We start from the raw sequence: 17,435 nt of genomic DNA, 5'->3' as shown, positions 1-17,435 counted from the left end.
CATTAGGTGACATTATCTGCAGCCATGGAGTGAACATTGCTATGCAGATGACAGCTATACTTTTCTTTAAATCCAGGCAATCCTTCTACTAGGGTCTATTAGCTTCCTGCTTTGCTGACATCAAGTGCTGGATGTCTCAGAACTTCTTAATGTTGAATTATGATAAAACGGAGGTCATGTTTGCGGGCTCACAGCACCAACCAAAAAATGTTGATTTACATAAGTTAGACCTTAGCAGTCTCTCATCAGAACTAAAACTGGAAATGGGAAATGTGGATGTCATTTTTGATCCTGATCTACCATTGAGACTCTGTGGCAAAGTGGCTTGCAGTGCACAACAATGACGGACAAACACAGTTCACGGTCCAAACAGGCTTTTATTCAGCTCTTGGTCGGTTTGCAACCATTGAATAATAATACCTGGCAATGCACAACAATGTGTAGTTGCACAGGTAAAAACCATGGGGTTCAGTCCCAAAACAATAAACAATAATGAAGCACACAACACAGACACGCTCACTAATCCAAAATGAGTGCTCTTCGTGTAAGTGGTGAAATACATGTTAGGGTGAACAGTGGTGAAGTGCAGTCCGGGTTTGGTGCTGGCTTCAGTGCGACAGCTCCCGTCTAACAATACAAACAATATGACAAACAATACTATTATTAAGACAGACAAAACAACACTAAACACTCACGATTCTTTTATACGCCTTCAGTGGTCCTTCATTAACCATAACAAAGGAACAGTTCGCTTCGCCACATCCCCTTTTATACCATCAGTCATTTTGCCTTTGGTAGCGAGTGCAATCGCTTTTCCTCCAATCCGCGATTGCCACCTCGCCGACCGCTTGAGGCAATGACTTGTATTATGGCTCCACCCCCTTTCTAGATGCCCGACTTCCAACTTTCCCTGGAATGAATTGCCAACCCATCCAGTCCAGGGCACACTGTTCACTGTTACACAGCGCCCTCACAGGTCAGGAGGAAGATTTATGACCAGGATACACTGCCACAGACTCATATTAGGAAAATTAGATAGCAGACCAAGGGGTCATGCGTGATAACATAAAGGGGACGGAGAATCGTAAATCTTTTCCTTCACTTGGTTCAGAGTGATACGCAACTGGAAGGACCGGGAGAGATCCCCATTGTATTGTGAGAGTTTGTGAGTGTTTTGTTTGTTTGTATCACTGTTAGTAATTGTCTTTTATTTTGTAAATTCACTAGACGGCTAACATGTCTCCAGAGCTGTCGCCTTGCGCCAGCACTACCCGGAACAACAACACAACAGTCACCATTGTTATCACCCACCACAAGCACTACTGCACACACCCGGACAGGTGACTAAGTATTATTGTGGGGCTGATAAAGTGGATTATTATTTGGTCTGCAAACCAGTTATTATTGTTTCCTTCCGTGCTCTACACATTGGTGTGTATTGCCGGAGGATTATTGTTTGGTTGCCAGACCGGGAGTTTACAAATAAAAAGAAACCCCTTTTCTAAACTGGATTACAATTTTCTCTGTGTGATTATTTCTGCACTGCATCACCTCTGCACCTCTGTTTCTAATCAGCAGCCACTTTGCCACAAGTCCATACAGTTTTTTTTGTTTGCTTGTTTGTTTTTATTATCATAGGGATGCAGTACACTATACTGGAGTTGTGCAAACATTTTTCCTTTTTTGATACACATTTCATGCATCAATATTAGCATTATACTCTTGAACAATTACAATAATTCTCACACCTGACACTGTCTTTGGCTTTATGGTGTATATTATGAATGTGTGTAATGGACATATTGTATAGGTGTTTCCGTAGTGTTTTTGGTATTTTGGACTGCAGTGAAGTTCAACGGGCGGTCACCATGTTGATTAGGCTTCATAAAGTGAAGGATCCTGAAAAGGTCAAGAAAGAGGGTAATTTGATTTGGTGTCAATTTTGATGACTCGCCTCTGTCACGTTTACGACATAATCTCATTTGAGGGGAGTCAAGAAATATACCCACTATTCCCTGATGGAAAAACGAATGGCACTTTGATGCACTAAATGACACTCTTATACCAATAGAGCCAGGGTAACTGTACATATTAACATTGCTTACATCTACATGGTAACATTCCTATATAGAGTGAATAGGTATACTACAAGCACTATTTTATCTCCAAACTATTATCTAGCTATAGCCAACATAACATATCCAGTGTTGAGTCCTTGGTATACAGGCAGCATGCATATACACCTCATTTAATACAATTATTATACATAGCATTCATCTGTTTAAATGAGGGAACGCAATCACATGTAAACATTGGAAAATAATGTAGATTCCACAAGCTTAAACCTGCATATTGTTTTAACGAAATGTTAAGGTCTGGAGCAACTTATGAATACAACTAATGGTTCTGAAATGTATATATTTAAAGCAAGCATACATCAGTAGCCTATTCAATACTTACTTGTTGTATATTGTACTGTAGGTTAGGCCACTATCAGTGTATATATTAAAAAACGAAAAGAAAGAACTGGTACATAAACTGGCACATGCATTAAAAGACTTGAAATACAAAGGAACACATTTTAAAAGAAAATGTTTTATTTAGTGTGGCCAATTCAAATTTTTTACCCCGATTTTCTCCCAATTTGGAATGCACAATCGCTTTTCTCCTCACCGCTGCAATTCCCCCATGGCTCAGGAAACCCAAAGACTCAGTGGGCATCTTCCGATCCCGTGACCAAGCCAACTTCCTTTTTCACCCAGGAACTCGAAAGCGGATGTCAGCGAGCTACTGACTTCTGGAGGACAAAGGCCAGCCCTGCAAGTGTCCACTGTGAACTTATTGGGTGCCTGGCCAGCAGGGTTCGCTGCAGAGAGATGAGGAGAAACAGTCCCTGTCGGTTTTACCTCCCTAACTCACGGGAGCGCCAAAGCCAATGCGACGCTCCCTTCAGCGTTCCCACCAAAGACTGGCCTACTTCGCACAGCCAGGACACAAACCTGCACTGTATGACTCACCCTGCACACCACGCGGCTGCGCTTCTGTCAGATGAGCTACTTGGGGACCCTGAAACATACCACTTTTTGACGCCATACCATTTTCTGACCTTACATGGGTCATGTTTTGGTACGCGTAACACATTCTAATGACGTACCACTTTATGGCCCTACAATAGCAGAATTTTGCGATATCATTTTGTAGTTTGATTTTATGATGTTAAATAAAATATCTAAATTATGTTTGTATAGTTTTGTTTAAAATTATATCTCAATCCTAAGTCAAACAAGCGGAACATGTTCCACGGAAGGAAGGTGGAACGGTTTCACGAAATTACGCCCTTAACCAACAGATGATAAAAATTCAGTATTTTAAAAAAATACATGCTTTTGAGTTGTATTGAATGCATTGTACTGTGGGCTAAGTTTTGAGATGCAGACGTGTTTTTTTATAGATAAAATTAGTTTAAAAATCTAATTGATGCCTATGATTAATACTTTTTTGTGATTAATTTGAAGCTATTAATCTATTTCAATATAAACTAAATTGAGTAATTAATCAAATTGATTAATCTTGTTACATAATTGATTTATTAAAATGTTTGGATATACTGTTACTTGATTGAAAATAAAGTTATAATATGTTTTGCAGGGGTTACTTCACAGTCTCTTGCACTAGGGCCCAGTAAATTGTAGCGCTGGCACTATGTACCAGCAAACATTTTTTCTCTCTGAGTTAGACAGCACATTAACTTTGTTGTGTACACTATACATTGTAAAATTTCGGATTTGTCCCCTCACAAAACTCACCAATATTAAGGCTCTGATGTTTATAACCGATAAACTCCATCTATATGTTATCTAAAAGCATTCTGATGTTATTAACTAGTGCTTTCCCTGAGAACTTGTAGCTCAAATCAGTGCATTGATGCCATAAGCCTGTAGACTCTGCACCATATCTGCACAAAATCACATCAAGCGGGTATTTGCTCTTTACTTAAATTGAACTTGCTTAAACATACAGTATATTTCATTTTCGATCATTATACAAATGCATTATAATTCAGAATTCCACCAGACTTATTTTACTATAATTCTACAATACAGATACAGAAGCAAAGCACTTGAAAACCTTAAGTTTCATTATCATAATTTTGCAATTGCAAACAAGGTATAGGGTTCATGCAGATTAGACCAATACCCCTACCAAGGAACTGTCTTGGCAAGGTCGTACATGATGGTTCTTGAGACTATACAGCAGGGGTGGGCAAACAATATCCAAAATTGACACTTCCAGTTCTGCTCTTTGACCTAACCAGTTTCTAAATTGTTTAATTGCCTTTGGAGCTTGAGATGTGCCGCCTTGTACATGTGGTAATGAATTTCACCTTAAGTTGTTTAGAAAATATATTTTCCATATCTACAGTATTTTGTGCCACTGTGTTTGAAATTAAGACAGGTTGTCAATACCAATAACCCACACATCAGGGTTGCTGCCCAGAGCTGGTTGATTGAAGAGTGAAAGATCTGAACTGCTGATGAGTAATTCTGGAAGCCAGGGACTCTGTATCCTTTTATACGTTTGGTTTCCAAGGGAACAGCTAAGTAATAAACGGAACAGTGAAGGGCAGGATGTTGTTGGCATAACGTTAACCTACGCACCTGCAGGGCTTCCAAAAAGCGAAAGGAACCCAGCCTCCGACCCCGGGGAACTAGGCAGAAACTGGAGTTGTGCAGCAGCTCTTGATAATCGAACCTGAAACAAGACAGAACAAATGCATATTAAGCATGAGATCAAACAGAAGATTTTGCAATTGTGGGTCTTTAAATCACTTTCAGTTTCCTTGTGCATATCCTTGTGTATTTAACTAAAAACAATAACAGCAAAGACAAAAGCTTACACTTTGTGCTAGAAGAGAGTCATTATGAATAGATGCAGATTCTACCCAACAGTTTTCCAAATGTGTATGCATGTATAAAACCTTATAGAACATTTACAATGCACACCTTAAAACGTTTCTGGACTGTTATTAAATAAGCCAACAGCAACTTTATTATTTATGTATTTATCAAATTAATTAAAGCCGTATTTAATAAAATAAAGCAGGCTATTTAGCTTTGTAGGGCCCAAAGAAACACTTGAAATACCAAAGATATAACACATTTTAATAATCTGTTCCTGTAGGTCTTCCATAATAGTTTTGAACACAAACTTGATGGAAAATATTTTTGGATATTAAATTATTATCGATTCTATGTCTTTATTATAGACCATTCATTGATGTGCAGTCTGTGTGCTTTTTGGCTTAATTTAAAACTGCAACTATGAGGTGCTGATCATTATCAAAAAAGTGTCCATTACACCTTATACATACTTGAGTGTAGGACCCATTGATAGTTAGGTATATACAGTAGCATATACAAGCTTAATGGGCCCTTATTGTTATGCTGACTAAATCATTTTTTAATGTCTTGCAAATTTCCCTAGTTCCACCATGAAGCCATTCAAACTCATTTACTGTTCTACACTAATGATAGCCCCGGATCTAGGCACAGAAAAAGGTGTGCTGGTTTCTTTTTTTTTAAAGTAAGTCTGAGTAATATGGACTACTGGGGTCCATGTATCTGGACCTAGCTCTAGCTTTCATTCCTTAAACTCGTATGAGAAAGATAAGATGTAATGATTATTATGTTTTGCTTAGAACAGCCTAAGGCCCAGCTTCAAACATATCTAGGTCTGGCTTAACCCCCACATCTAATAACAAAAACAGGTACAGTTGCTAGTATTTAAAAGTTTGTATATGAATATATTTGCCAAATATCAAATAGCCATGGCCAAACCAATTCATCAACTTTTAACACTTGACCCAGGAGAGTTGATGTACTTTAGTTCTCCATAGCATTAATGTTATGTTCAATGAATTACACACATACTGTAATGTTATAACCCACTCTATTGGTAATGTCTTCTCTTAAATTGCTGTTCTTGCATGTTTCAATGCACATCTTTCAATGCACCTCTCCTCTACACTTTCTTATTTACATAATAATAGATTGCAGACACCTGTAATTGCATGGCATTAATCATGCCATGTAGCTCTGAATAGCTATATGTAGAAGGCTGTTGGCCCTGGTGTTTATTTCATTGGGAACAATAGAGCTCATGGGGGGACATGTATCAAGATCGACCGACGCAGTGGTGTAAAGTAGCGCTGTGCCGCGGCACAACTTTTACCCCATCTCGAATGTATTAACTTGCCCAAAATTAATGAGGTACATTTAAATGCGAAAATTCCACTGCACCGGTTCTGTTCTAAAACCCTCAAAATGGGCTACCGGTAGCACAGATTAACAGACTAATGTGAAAAATAGCGCCTACCCTCCAAATGGACTACCTCAATTGAACGATAGGTAGGTCATTTGGAGAGGCAGAGATGTCCCGTGTTGACTAAGTGTCTTGACTTTATATTCTATTATTATTATACGACAGATAAAACCAAATATACATAATGAAAATGATATAATGAACCAAATTTATGGCTGGTGGAGAATAGGGGACCAATGCAATGTTCTGTCTGTGTCGGTTGGTAATGGAACGTTAGGCCTATGTCAGTTACTGCTTCAAAAACAACATCATTACTATAAGTGATATTGTTGCAGACCCACTTAAGATCATTTATTTATTTCAAAAGTGTAATATTCTGAGTAAACTTTTCCAGTGTGAGAAATGTCATACGGGTATGAGTATGATAAACAGCAGCTACACAAAATTAGTGGGATATATCTAGCGATGTCCGAATCGTGACTGTCGTGCTAAAAAATCTGTTCTGTCAGAAATCTACATAACACTTGCTTAAGCCTTCAGAAAATATTGTTTCTGCTTTATTTTTGGGCTTGAAAGTCATCTGTCACCATCACTGCCATGCATGTCGACATAGACAAAAAATAGCAATCGACTGATACAGCTTTATGAGGGACATCTGCTCATGGAAGCTGATGCAGGACCCCATGCTGCTCGGTGGGCCGGGTTGTGTGGTTCGGATTGATGAGAGTGTTATGGTCCATGCAAAATATAGACGTGGTCGCAACCTGGGAGAGCCCGATAGGTGGGTATTTGGCATTTACCAACCAGATATCCAGCTCTGGTACCTCGCCTTCGTTGAGCGGCGAGATGCTTTAACACTCCTACAGATCATCACCAAGGTAGTGAGACCAGGGACTGATACCCACAGTGATCAGTGGCCAGCATACCAACGCATTGCAACCCTACCTGGTGATCCCGGCTATATTCATAAAACCGTCAACCACTCTGAAAATTTCAGACTCGGATACAGGAGTCAACACCAACAACGTGGAGAATTACTGGTCCTGTGCTAAAAAAACATTTTTAAACTATCCAGGGCATGGCAGCAATGATGATACCATCGTACCTGGACAAATTCATGTGGAAAGGCACGGCAGGAATTGTTGAGATGCATTTTTAAATATTCTGCATCATAAAGGAGATCACACAGCTGTGTAGGGGGCAGGACCAGCAGCAGGCGGAGGGCAGCCATAGACAACATCATGAGTGGAAGCAGTGGCAAAACCACCAAAGGCCCTTTTAAGAAAATGAAAACAAAAGGCGAAAGAAAAAGGGAAAATAAAACAGTAATAAAACTACAAACAAAAGTGCTGCTTACGCAGTGCCCCCACTGCCGCTAAGCCGGTCAGAACGGGCCTCCGACCTACGCTTAGTTATCCTATACACTGAGGTGGCCAGAGTTCCCCGTACAGCTAGAAAACGTCCCCCTGGGTACGTAATTATTTCTTCTATTTTTCTGTTAATTATTTTAAGGCAGGCTGTTTTTCCCAAGCCAGGCTTGCCTGGTCCTTGTTTTTAAACTGACGTCTTCTGTCAGTGTCACTGTGTATTCCCCAACATGGCCACCCGAATGCACAACCAAGCGTAGTTCTTATGGGCCGAGCAATCTCCCAAGGCCCAACTCTCAGCCGCTCAGAGAGAGGGAAAGCCCACACACCCTCTTCCCCATCTCTCCGTGTCATCGCCATGACTGACAGGCGGATCCTACGAGACTGCTGCCCTCTACCTGCAGTACCACGCATGTGCCAGATAGTCAGTCCAGATCTCCCCTGTTACAGACCCTTTATCATTTTCTTGCCCCCTTAATCTCCACCTATGCCAAGTTTACTATACGACCAATACAAACAATTGTACATAATGAAATAGCCAGTATCTAGCTATAATTTCATCCTCAGGGAGATCAGAAAGGGTAATGCAGACCTGAAATACTCTCCCTTCTCACGGAAATCGTGTATTTGATTACCTATCGTGAAAAATATGCATTTTATTTTCCTTACAGTATTTTACATTGCTTTTCACCTCCCCTGTTCATTTCATACTTTTATCAAGTAGAAGCAGCGCTACAGTAGCTGTACACGGTCCAGCGTCAATGCCGTGCATTTGGTTACTACAGCAACGGGGTCAAACAAATATCGGCTTCATGATTGGTGAATTCCTCATACTGTACAGTGACATTTCTACATACTACTAATGTACAGTGTGTATAAAGAAAAACACAAAAGCTTCGGTTTTGTCATTTCAGGTTTGCAGCTAACATTTCTACTGTGTTTAATATTTTGGGATTAGAGGCAGCAAAATGGGCTATGAGAATTAAACAGTCATTTAAATTGATGTGTCACTAATTTAAATATCTTGTTTCCAGCAGGAGTTTGTTACATTTTTAAAGATTGTTTCAATAGTGAATCGAGTTACAATGTACATTTTTAAAGAGTTGACTCAGTAACTAGGCTAAATTTTAAAATGTTTCAGCCTTGGTTTGGGTGATGTTCTTGATGAACTATCAAAGATACCAAATTTTAAAGTAACTTACATCAGTAGAATATAATGTGAATAGAAAATGTTTTTTTTTTTCCCCCGAGTTCGTGACATTCTGTGAAATTAATTATTATTATTATTTTTTTTATCGTCATTCGTGAATTTCTTTTAAAAATACAGCTCTTTCCTATCAGCTGCTTTCTGACTTTTTCTTTGTGCTCAGATAAGACCAATTTGAAATCTTATTTGTGGACCCTTTTAGTGCTGGCACTGCTGTTCTGCCGCTTCATAAATCTCATGTTAATATCACAAACTTCATTTACAAATGCGCCCCACCTACAATTTGCCCATGCATATAATTAAGGCTTGACACACCTTAAAATGAAAGGCTAATGAGTGGCGGAGCGCATTGCATAGCGGAGTGCATTTTGGCAGTGCTAACTTGGCCTTAACTTGCCAAAAGTGTCATGATACATACAGGGCAATTTTAAGGCCAGTGTAAATTCGGCACTATGACCTTAATACTGTCGCAAATACTTGATACAGATACATGTCCCCCATGGTATTGTATTGAAACCCAGATCCCTATCCTATTTTATTTTCTACCACAACAACCTTTTTATTTAGGCTGATGGCTGTAGGCTAACCTTTAACACATAGGGAAGCTTATAATCTGTACTACACAATTATATGATTGCCATTTTTATTGAAAAATTATACAGTATACACTGATCTGTAAGGACTCTGTGACAAAAAAAGAATGCAGGGAAAGCATTATGAAAATAAAATGATTTCAGATTGATTTGTTTTCTTGCCATATTTGAATATGTTAATGAGAGACTGTGTAATCTAATTAAATGATTTCAAGATAATATGTATTTAGCTGTTAGAAAGTGGAAAATGGGCCCTATTTAGCAACAATTTAAACAATATAAAGAATGTAAACAATATAAAACATGCACAGAATTGTTTTGAACAATATATTATAGCGACTAGCTGCAACAGATAAACTGAGAGGAAATTCCATGTTAATTCCACGAGTGTTGAAGAGAAGTTGAATTATATTTGTTGTTTGGTTCTAGTTTTATAAAATAAACAGGTTTCTTTCATTAAGAACAACAAAAGAAAGATATGCTCCAATGCAATCACATTGATTGACTACCTGCATGCTTAAAGGACCCTCTACACTTGTTGTTCAAAAGTAATCCTGCTGATCATTATCATACTACTCCAGTAGCACAGCTAATGTTCATTGATTCATTCAGTGTGCTGCTTTTCTATCTGTGATCTTGCTGTATTCTCTCTGGAAATCAGCTATCACACTCATAATAAATAGATTTAAATAAATGCTATTAAACATGATGCCAGAAATGTGAGTAATACAATGTGCCCCCTGCCCCCAGGGGCTGTTGTTATTCTGTATATGTTGCCTTCCACTTCATTCCACTTCACTCTTCTAACCATCTATCTATCTGCTTGAGATTTGGGTTATGTTTCAAGGGAGGCTGCACTCAAACTCACATGTTAATTAAGTCTAGCAGGAACTACAGAAGGCGAGAGATAACAGGAATAATTAGTGGTGTTTTAAATGTGGTCAGGTACGCAGCATATGTTTAAAAAACAGTAAAACATGTCATTACATGTCATACCAATAGTACATAAAAATGTATACAAATTTTACCAGTGCCAGTGTGGTACCAGTTTCATTGCAGCTGCTCGTGTAAACTAATGTCTGTTGAGGAAACCCTTGCGAAACCTTTAACCTTTGAACTTGACTCAGTTAGTGCTGAAAAGGCCAAGGTGTGTAAACTGCGTTTTGTAATGTTTTTTTATGGTTTCATGAAGGTAATGTTGGACTGCTTGTGATATGAATATTCAGTAATGATGGAACTTCATATGTTGATATAAGATGCCTCTTTTGTACATAAAATTATCAAAATGTGCAAATTAGGGATGCATTAACAGAGTAAATTAACAGTCCATTATTTTCATTTATTACAAAATATGTGCTACAGAAAGATCATTCAATTACAGTGAATGACTTACAGTATAATCTCATCTTTTACTTAAATGTTACAGAAAACACACTTTCTAATGACATACTAGTTAAAGGCCTTAAAACATGGAACCCTTATCCTTGTGTGATTGTATATCCTTTCCAATGCACACTCTATTAGATGGCACAGGTCATCACATTGATGCAATTTGCTGCAAAGAGTCTTGTGTGAACTGCAAATGCACCAGAAATGCAGATTGTTTGGCTGATAAGCTGAGAATGTGCGGTGTGTTATTAACTTGATGTGTCCGGCTTTCTTGTTCTGTAAACAGACTTCAGATCCCAACCCTAGTCTTGTAATGTGTAAGTAGGCTAAAAGCAAACATTTTCAAAATGCAAGCCTAATAAGTTATTTAAATCTCATGGTCATTGCCACAGTAAAGAGGGCTCTATGTACTAATATTACTTAAGTGTTCATAAATACTGCAAATTCGTGGCCTCCGTCCTTCCTACTGTAATATCACCGCAAGTTTACGAACAGCATAAATTTCTGCTCATTATACAGGAGAGTTCAGAATTTGCATCTCACTGTAAATAATGCCTTTTACAATGCCGAAAGTCAAATTTTGGATTTCGTTTTGGCAAAGATAAATGAGTGGTATAGTGAACAGAATGAAGTAGTAGGCAAATAGGATTGAGCTATGGCTTCTGCAGACTCCGATCAAAAACATTTTTTTTCTTCTTCTTCTTAACAAGACAGTAATCAATCAAGTAACTATATCCAAACATTTTAATAAATCAATTATGTAGCAAGATTAATCAATTTGATTAATAACTTTATTTAGTTAATATTGAAAATATTTAAATTCTTCAAATTAGTCACAAAACATATTGTAGCAATCGGTGCAATTATGTTTTGTACTGTGTTCCTACTGTGTTTGCATACTGTAATTCCCACCAGGGTGACCACACCCTGGTGGCCACCCTCCAATGCCGGTTTGGTATAAAGGGGAACCAGAGCTACTGCAGGCCAGGTTCTGAAGGCACGGACAGCAGGGAAGTCACTGGCCCGATTAGCCACAGACCTAGAGAGGGAAGCCCAGCGGGTGTACGCAGACGTTGCCGCCCAAGAGAAAGAGGAGCAAGCCCGGTTCCAGTTCGTTGAAGCCATGGGACCGGGTGAGCTCTGCAAGTACCTGCGCCTTGCTAAGCCCCGGTCGCTACAGACTGCTCTGCAACTCGCCCAAGAATGGGAGGACGCAACCCACTGTCCGACAGGCTGAACAAGAGGAAAGCAACTCAGCCCAGAGCATCACCTCATTGGCAGAGGCCCTGCGGGAGATCGTGGCTGTTCAACGGGCCATGGTAGAAAGGTCCGGTGACATCCGCACCTACTGACCTCGGCAAGCACTGCAGCCAAGACCTGACCTGTCACCGACGGGAAATGTAAGAGGGCCGAAATAGAAGGGAAAGCACACCAGCACACCAGTCGTTGTACTCCGTTCGGACTGTGCAGCGCCCCGGCCACGTTCAAGCGGCTGATGGAGAAGGTGCTGGATAGCATCCCCAGACAGACGTGTGTGGTGTACCTGAACGACCTGCTGGTACATGGACCGACCTTCTCAGAGGCCCTGCTCCACCTGTGACAGGTGCTGCAGAGGATCCAGGCCGCCGGGCAGCGACTGCAGCCAAAGTAGTGCTACCTGTTCATGCGCAAGACCACCTTCCTTGGCCACCAGGTCAGCAAAGAGGGAAAATCTCCACCGTGCAGCAGTGGCCCACCCCAGCCAACACAAGGCAAGTCTGCAGCTTCTTGGGCCTTGCGTCCTATTACAGGAAGTTTGTGCAAGGATTCGTCACCATTGCCAGCCCCCTTTACTGCATCCTGGACACACAACCTTCCAGTGGGCTCCTGAACACGAGGCTGCCTTCTCTCAACTGCACCATGCCCTAACCAGTGCTCTTGTGCTTGCAGCGCCGTCCACGACAGCCGCCTTCACCCTGGATACAGACGCCAGCAACGAGGGTATCGGTTCGGTGCTGTCTCAAGGCACCCCAGAAGGTGGAGAGAGAGTGGTGGCCTACTTCAGCCGTGCCCTCAGCAAAGCAGAGCGTAATTATTGCATGACCCGGAGGGAGCTATTGGCGGTAGTAAAAGCCATCAAACACTACCGCCTCTACCTCTGTGGTCACCGATTTGTGCTCCACACTGATCACGCCACGCTACAGTGGTTGCTGCGCTTCAGGGAACCCGAGGGACAGGTAGCCCGCTGGCTCGAGACGCTACGACCTGGACATCCAACACCGGCCAGGAGTGAAGCACGGGAATGCTGATGCCCTGTCCAAGCGACCCTGCAGTGAGGTGGGGTGTGGGAGAGAGAAGCATTGGAAGAGGAAGTGGACACGGTGACAATGAGAGAGGTGCAGCCCCTGTCTCCCGCTGAGTAGCAGGAGCAACAGAGGCAGGACTCAGAGCTCAGTCTGCTCTTACAATGGAAAGAGGAGGACCGGCGACCTAATCAATCATGATTAGGACTAGTGAAATGAATAGAAAGCTTTTGGTAGCTGCATATCAACAGCTTTATATTCCACAGGGTTTCCTTTCACCGCAATAGCGTTCCTTAACCTGAATCTACAGCTACAGGGGAACCTAAAGTGACTTTCCTTGAATAATTGCAGCGATGAAGTAATCGAACACCCTGAAACTTCTGCGGTGTTCAGACTTTTATTGAAGTTTTCCCCCTGTGCTCAGACATTTATTGAAGTTTTCCCCCTGTGCTCAGACATTTATTGAAGTTTTCCCCCTGTGCTCAGATATTTATTAAAGTTTTCCCCCTGTGCTCAGACATTTATTGAAGTTTTCCCCCTGTGCTCAGACTTTTATTGACATTTTCCCCCCTGTGCTCAAACATTTAGTTCACATTCATCATTTGTTTTTAGTGGTTCTGTATTTATGCTAAGATGCATTCCAGTTTAGAGAGCAATGCTCAGAAAAAATGAAACATCACTGGAGAAGTGGAGAAGATTATCTTCAAGCTGTGTTGCAGAGAAGTGGAGAAGATTCTCTTCAAGCTGAGTTGCTCCTTATTGACACTGATAGAGATTCAGTGTAACATCAGCGGCAATAATTGAACTCACACTGAAGGTGGAAAGGGGTGCAAGTGCACCCCACATACATACATGTGGTTAACTTATAATTTAAATCAAAAGAACAACACAAAACTGGTTTGTATTATTATTTAAACAGTTATGTATTTTCTTTTGCTATCACAGTAAATGTCTTTGAAATGCCACAATTACAAATATAAATTACAAAAATAAATATCATATTGTACTTGCAAAATTAACATGTTTGAAATCTAGTAAATATGAAGTCGATTTGTGCATTAAAAAAAACAGCTTCAGTCCTTTCATCAAAAAAATGCATGCGTAACAAAAAAAGAAAGATAGGCACCATTCCCTCGAAAAATAAAAAAGAACGTCAATCCAAATTGTGCCATTATCAAAGTTGGGGGCACTTTTACTACAAAGTGCCTATTGTCTCACTTAGGCAAGTCTACAAGTCAACGGGCTGCGCAGTGGTAGCCTAGTATATTATTTTTTTAAAACTCTCAGAATATAGTCACTCAATAGCCAACATAACAAGCAATTGGTAGAGCGTGCTAATCACAAACTGTATACATGCACACAGATATTAGCTATTCTGTTTTTGTGCCTAGCTTGGCTGCAATACAATAGGGCCAAGTTATAGGAACTTGACTGAGACATGTAGTGACTTGAGAATCGATGGGCAGCAATAAAAGAGCTTGCTGCCTAATTGAGAAAAAGCAGGAGTAGAGCAGCAAAAGGAATCCATACTGTCAATAGTGTCGCTTCTGTTACAACCCCTGGTAGAACAGGTTAAGAATGAATATATATATATATATATATATATATATATAGCCTTTTCAGCATGCATGATCACTCTCTTAAAAAGGAAAACAAGACAAATGACATGTGCATTTTGTTTTACTGGTTAGTAGGTGATTAAGCAATGTGGCAATGAGAGCTGAGGGACTATATAAAGTGGCTGTTGGTTTACATTAAAATCTGACCCCAGATTTGATGTGGTTTAGTTCTTTTCAGTATAGACACACTTAAGTTACTTGAAAAGAGAGTTACTATAAAACTATAAATATTAACAATAAAGAAATGAACACTGATATTTGCCCCTATTCACAACGCACATGAATAATTTAAAGTCTGTCCCCCTTATAATTTTTTTTTCCACAGAACTTTTCAAGACTGTTAAAGAAGAACATTTGATTTAATTCCTCAAAACAGAGTTAAATAAAATACATTATCAATGTTAATAAGGAGCTCGATTTAGTTGGTGTAATAGGTTTACCACTGTTACAGGGAATAATATGTACAAGAGACCTTATAATTTAGGTAGAGCACGTACAAAATGAGCCTTCTGTAAAGTTCCCTCTATATACAGCGTTTCCTGGCCAAACCTCCAGTAAACATTATATCCAGCTTTGATGAAAGCCACTGTTTACCAAACTTCTTATGTTTCAGTATATGATGTTAAAAGTCTTCAAAATTAATGAGCAGCACGTTAATGAGTTTGCTTACATCTCACCTCTGGAAGGTCAGTTCATTAATCTTAGTTCTGTAAATAACTGAGGTGGTTATTTCATCTCCAAGGCAAATAACAGCCTTTTCTTTTTAAAGTTAAAAAACAAATATATTGTGATGTAACAGGAGGGACAACACAGGTCTTCATAATCACATTGCCTTTGAAAATATATATATATATATATATTTTTTTTTTAATTATGTTTGGAAGTTGACAGTGAAGCATAATACTATGGTACTAGGGCTTTTGTGAAAATGTCAATGTACTTGAACCTAAGATGTTATCATGTAGTGGCATTGTGGTCAAATAAACACAGAAAAGGACAAAGGGGGATCCTCAGTATAGAGGGGTTGCTGGGTCTAAAGATACTTTAGCGATTTTTGAAGATCCAAGAATAAGACTAAAAAGGAACATTTGTATAATTGCCTGAATAGTAAAAGTACATTTATGCATATCACTTGACCCAGTAGTGTCTTACCTTTATGTAAAATGCATACAAACCAGAACTATTTATCTGGGGAAAATCATTTCTAGATTAAAAATCAACAACCAACTGCTTGTTATATAATAATAATAATAATAATAATAATAATAATAATAATAATAATAATAATAATAATAATAATAATAATAAAAGATGCATAGATGTGCATAGAGAAGATACACAAGTAATCACTTAATGCCTTGGACTTGGACTAATAATCCAAACAAATTTAAGTGTAAAGTGTTCACACTCTTTCCTAAAGTTCACCTCTCTGAGGTTGGTTCATTAATCTTCACAGCTCTGGAATGACATACACAAATAGTGCAGGGCACTGCAGTGTGTCCCTGTTTTTAGAGTTGAGGACTGCATATCAGGTAATATTATTATTATTATTATTTGTTTATTTAGCAGACGCCTTTATCCAAGGCGACTTACAGAGACTAGTGTGTGTGTGAACTATGCATCAGCTGCAGAGTCACTTACAACTACGTCTCACCCAAAAGACGGAGCACAAGGAGGTTAAGTGACTTGCTCAGGGTCACACAATGAGTCAGTGGCTGAGGTGGGATTTGAACCAGGGACCTCCTGGTTACAAGCCTGTTTCTTTAACCATTGGACCACACAGCCTCCTTAACTGTAGCTCAGGTCATCAGTCTTAGGAAAAATGACTTGATTGGCTTGTGTGAAATGGGTTAGAAAGAGCACCCTGAAAGCAAGATGTTGATTGTATACACTACTGTTTCAGCAAGTGTCACATTACCTTTTGAACGGACAGTATACTGTACATAAAATATTGGGGACAGTGCTCCTTTTAATTTTGAACTTGCTCTATGATGGTATTAGAATTTGTGCACATCATGTATTTGTGCACAGCATGTCACATAAAGCTATTGCAATACCCAAGCTAATAACCTCGATTATTCATATTGCATAGATCAACACACATTTCTGGCTTCACAAACAATTTATCAGTTCTTCACAAAAAAAAAATAACAACAACAATTAATTTCTGTTAATGTAGAAGCCACACAAAATTACCCGAAAAAGCAATTTGCGAAAGCGAGAAAGTGTTACCAATTGCTTTTCTCAGCTAATCTTCAAGGTGCTAATTAGTTATTTCTGTGCAGGTTTTACTGACATTTCATCTAATCTCTCTTTTCATTTTATCTGCATCCTGACTGTTTTAAGAAAACAGATCTGCCACTTTAAGATACCAAGACCATATGTTTTCTCTGCCACTGTAAACAGATAAAGCAAGATAACACTATAAAACAGGAGTGGGGGAAATGCTGCATCTGCAAAGGGAACGTAATGCATTTTTTATAAGAAGTTAATCCGTTTCTTGTATAACTCAATCTAAATCAAATTACCAGGTTACAATGCTGTCAGTTACTACAGTAATTAGATAGAGGTTCTCTTCCCTGGAGATAAAGAGACTTAAAGGAAAGAAAAGGGAGCAGTCACATTATATTTACACTTACATTTTCCTCAGTCCGGTG

General features: G+C 39.4%; 1 protein-coding gene across 1 annotated transcript in view; it reads right to left on the bottom strand.

The window, feature by feature from the left end:
- Nucleotides 1-17,435, bottom strand: part of LOC117411447 (exostosin-1-like) — a 322,854-nt gene that overhangs the window by 59,394 nt on the left and 246,025 nt on the right. Inside the window, exon 3 of the mRNA XM_034019003.3 lies at nucleotides 4,659-4,752. Coding sequence (XP_033874894.2) covers nucleotides 4,659-4,752 — 94 coding nt within the window. The remainder of the gene's footprint in view (nucleotides 1-4,658; nucleotides 4,753-17,435) is intronic.

Source organism: Acipenser ruthenus, chromosome 6 (assembly GCF_902713425.1).
Source record: "Acipenser ruthenus chromosome 6, fAciRut3.2 maternal haplotype, whole genome shotgun sequence".
NCBI lineage: Eukaryota > Metazoa > Chordata > Actinopteri > Acipenseriformes > Acipenseridae > Acipenser > Acipenser ruthenus.
The sequence above is the reverse complement of the archived record's forward strand: the minus strand, read 5'-3'. Positions and strand labels throughout refer to the sequence as shown.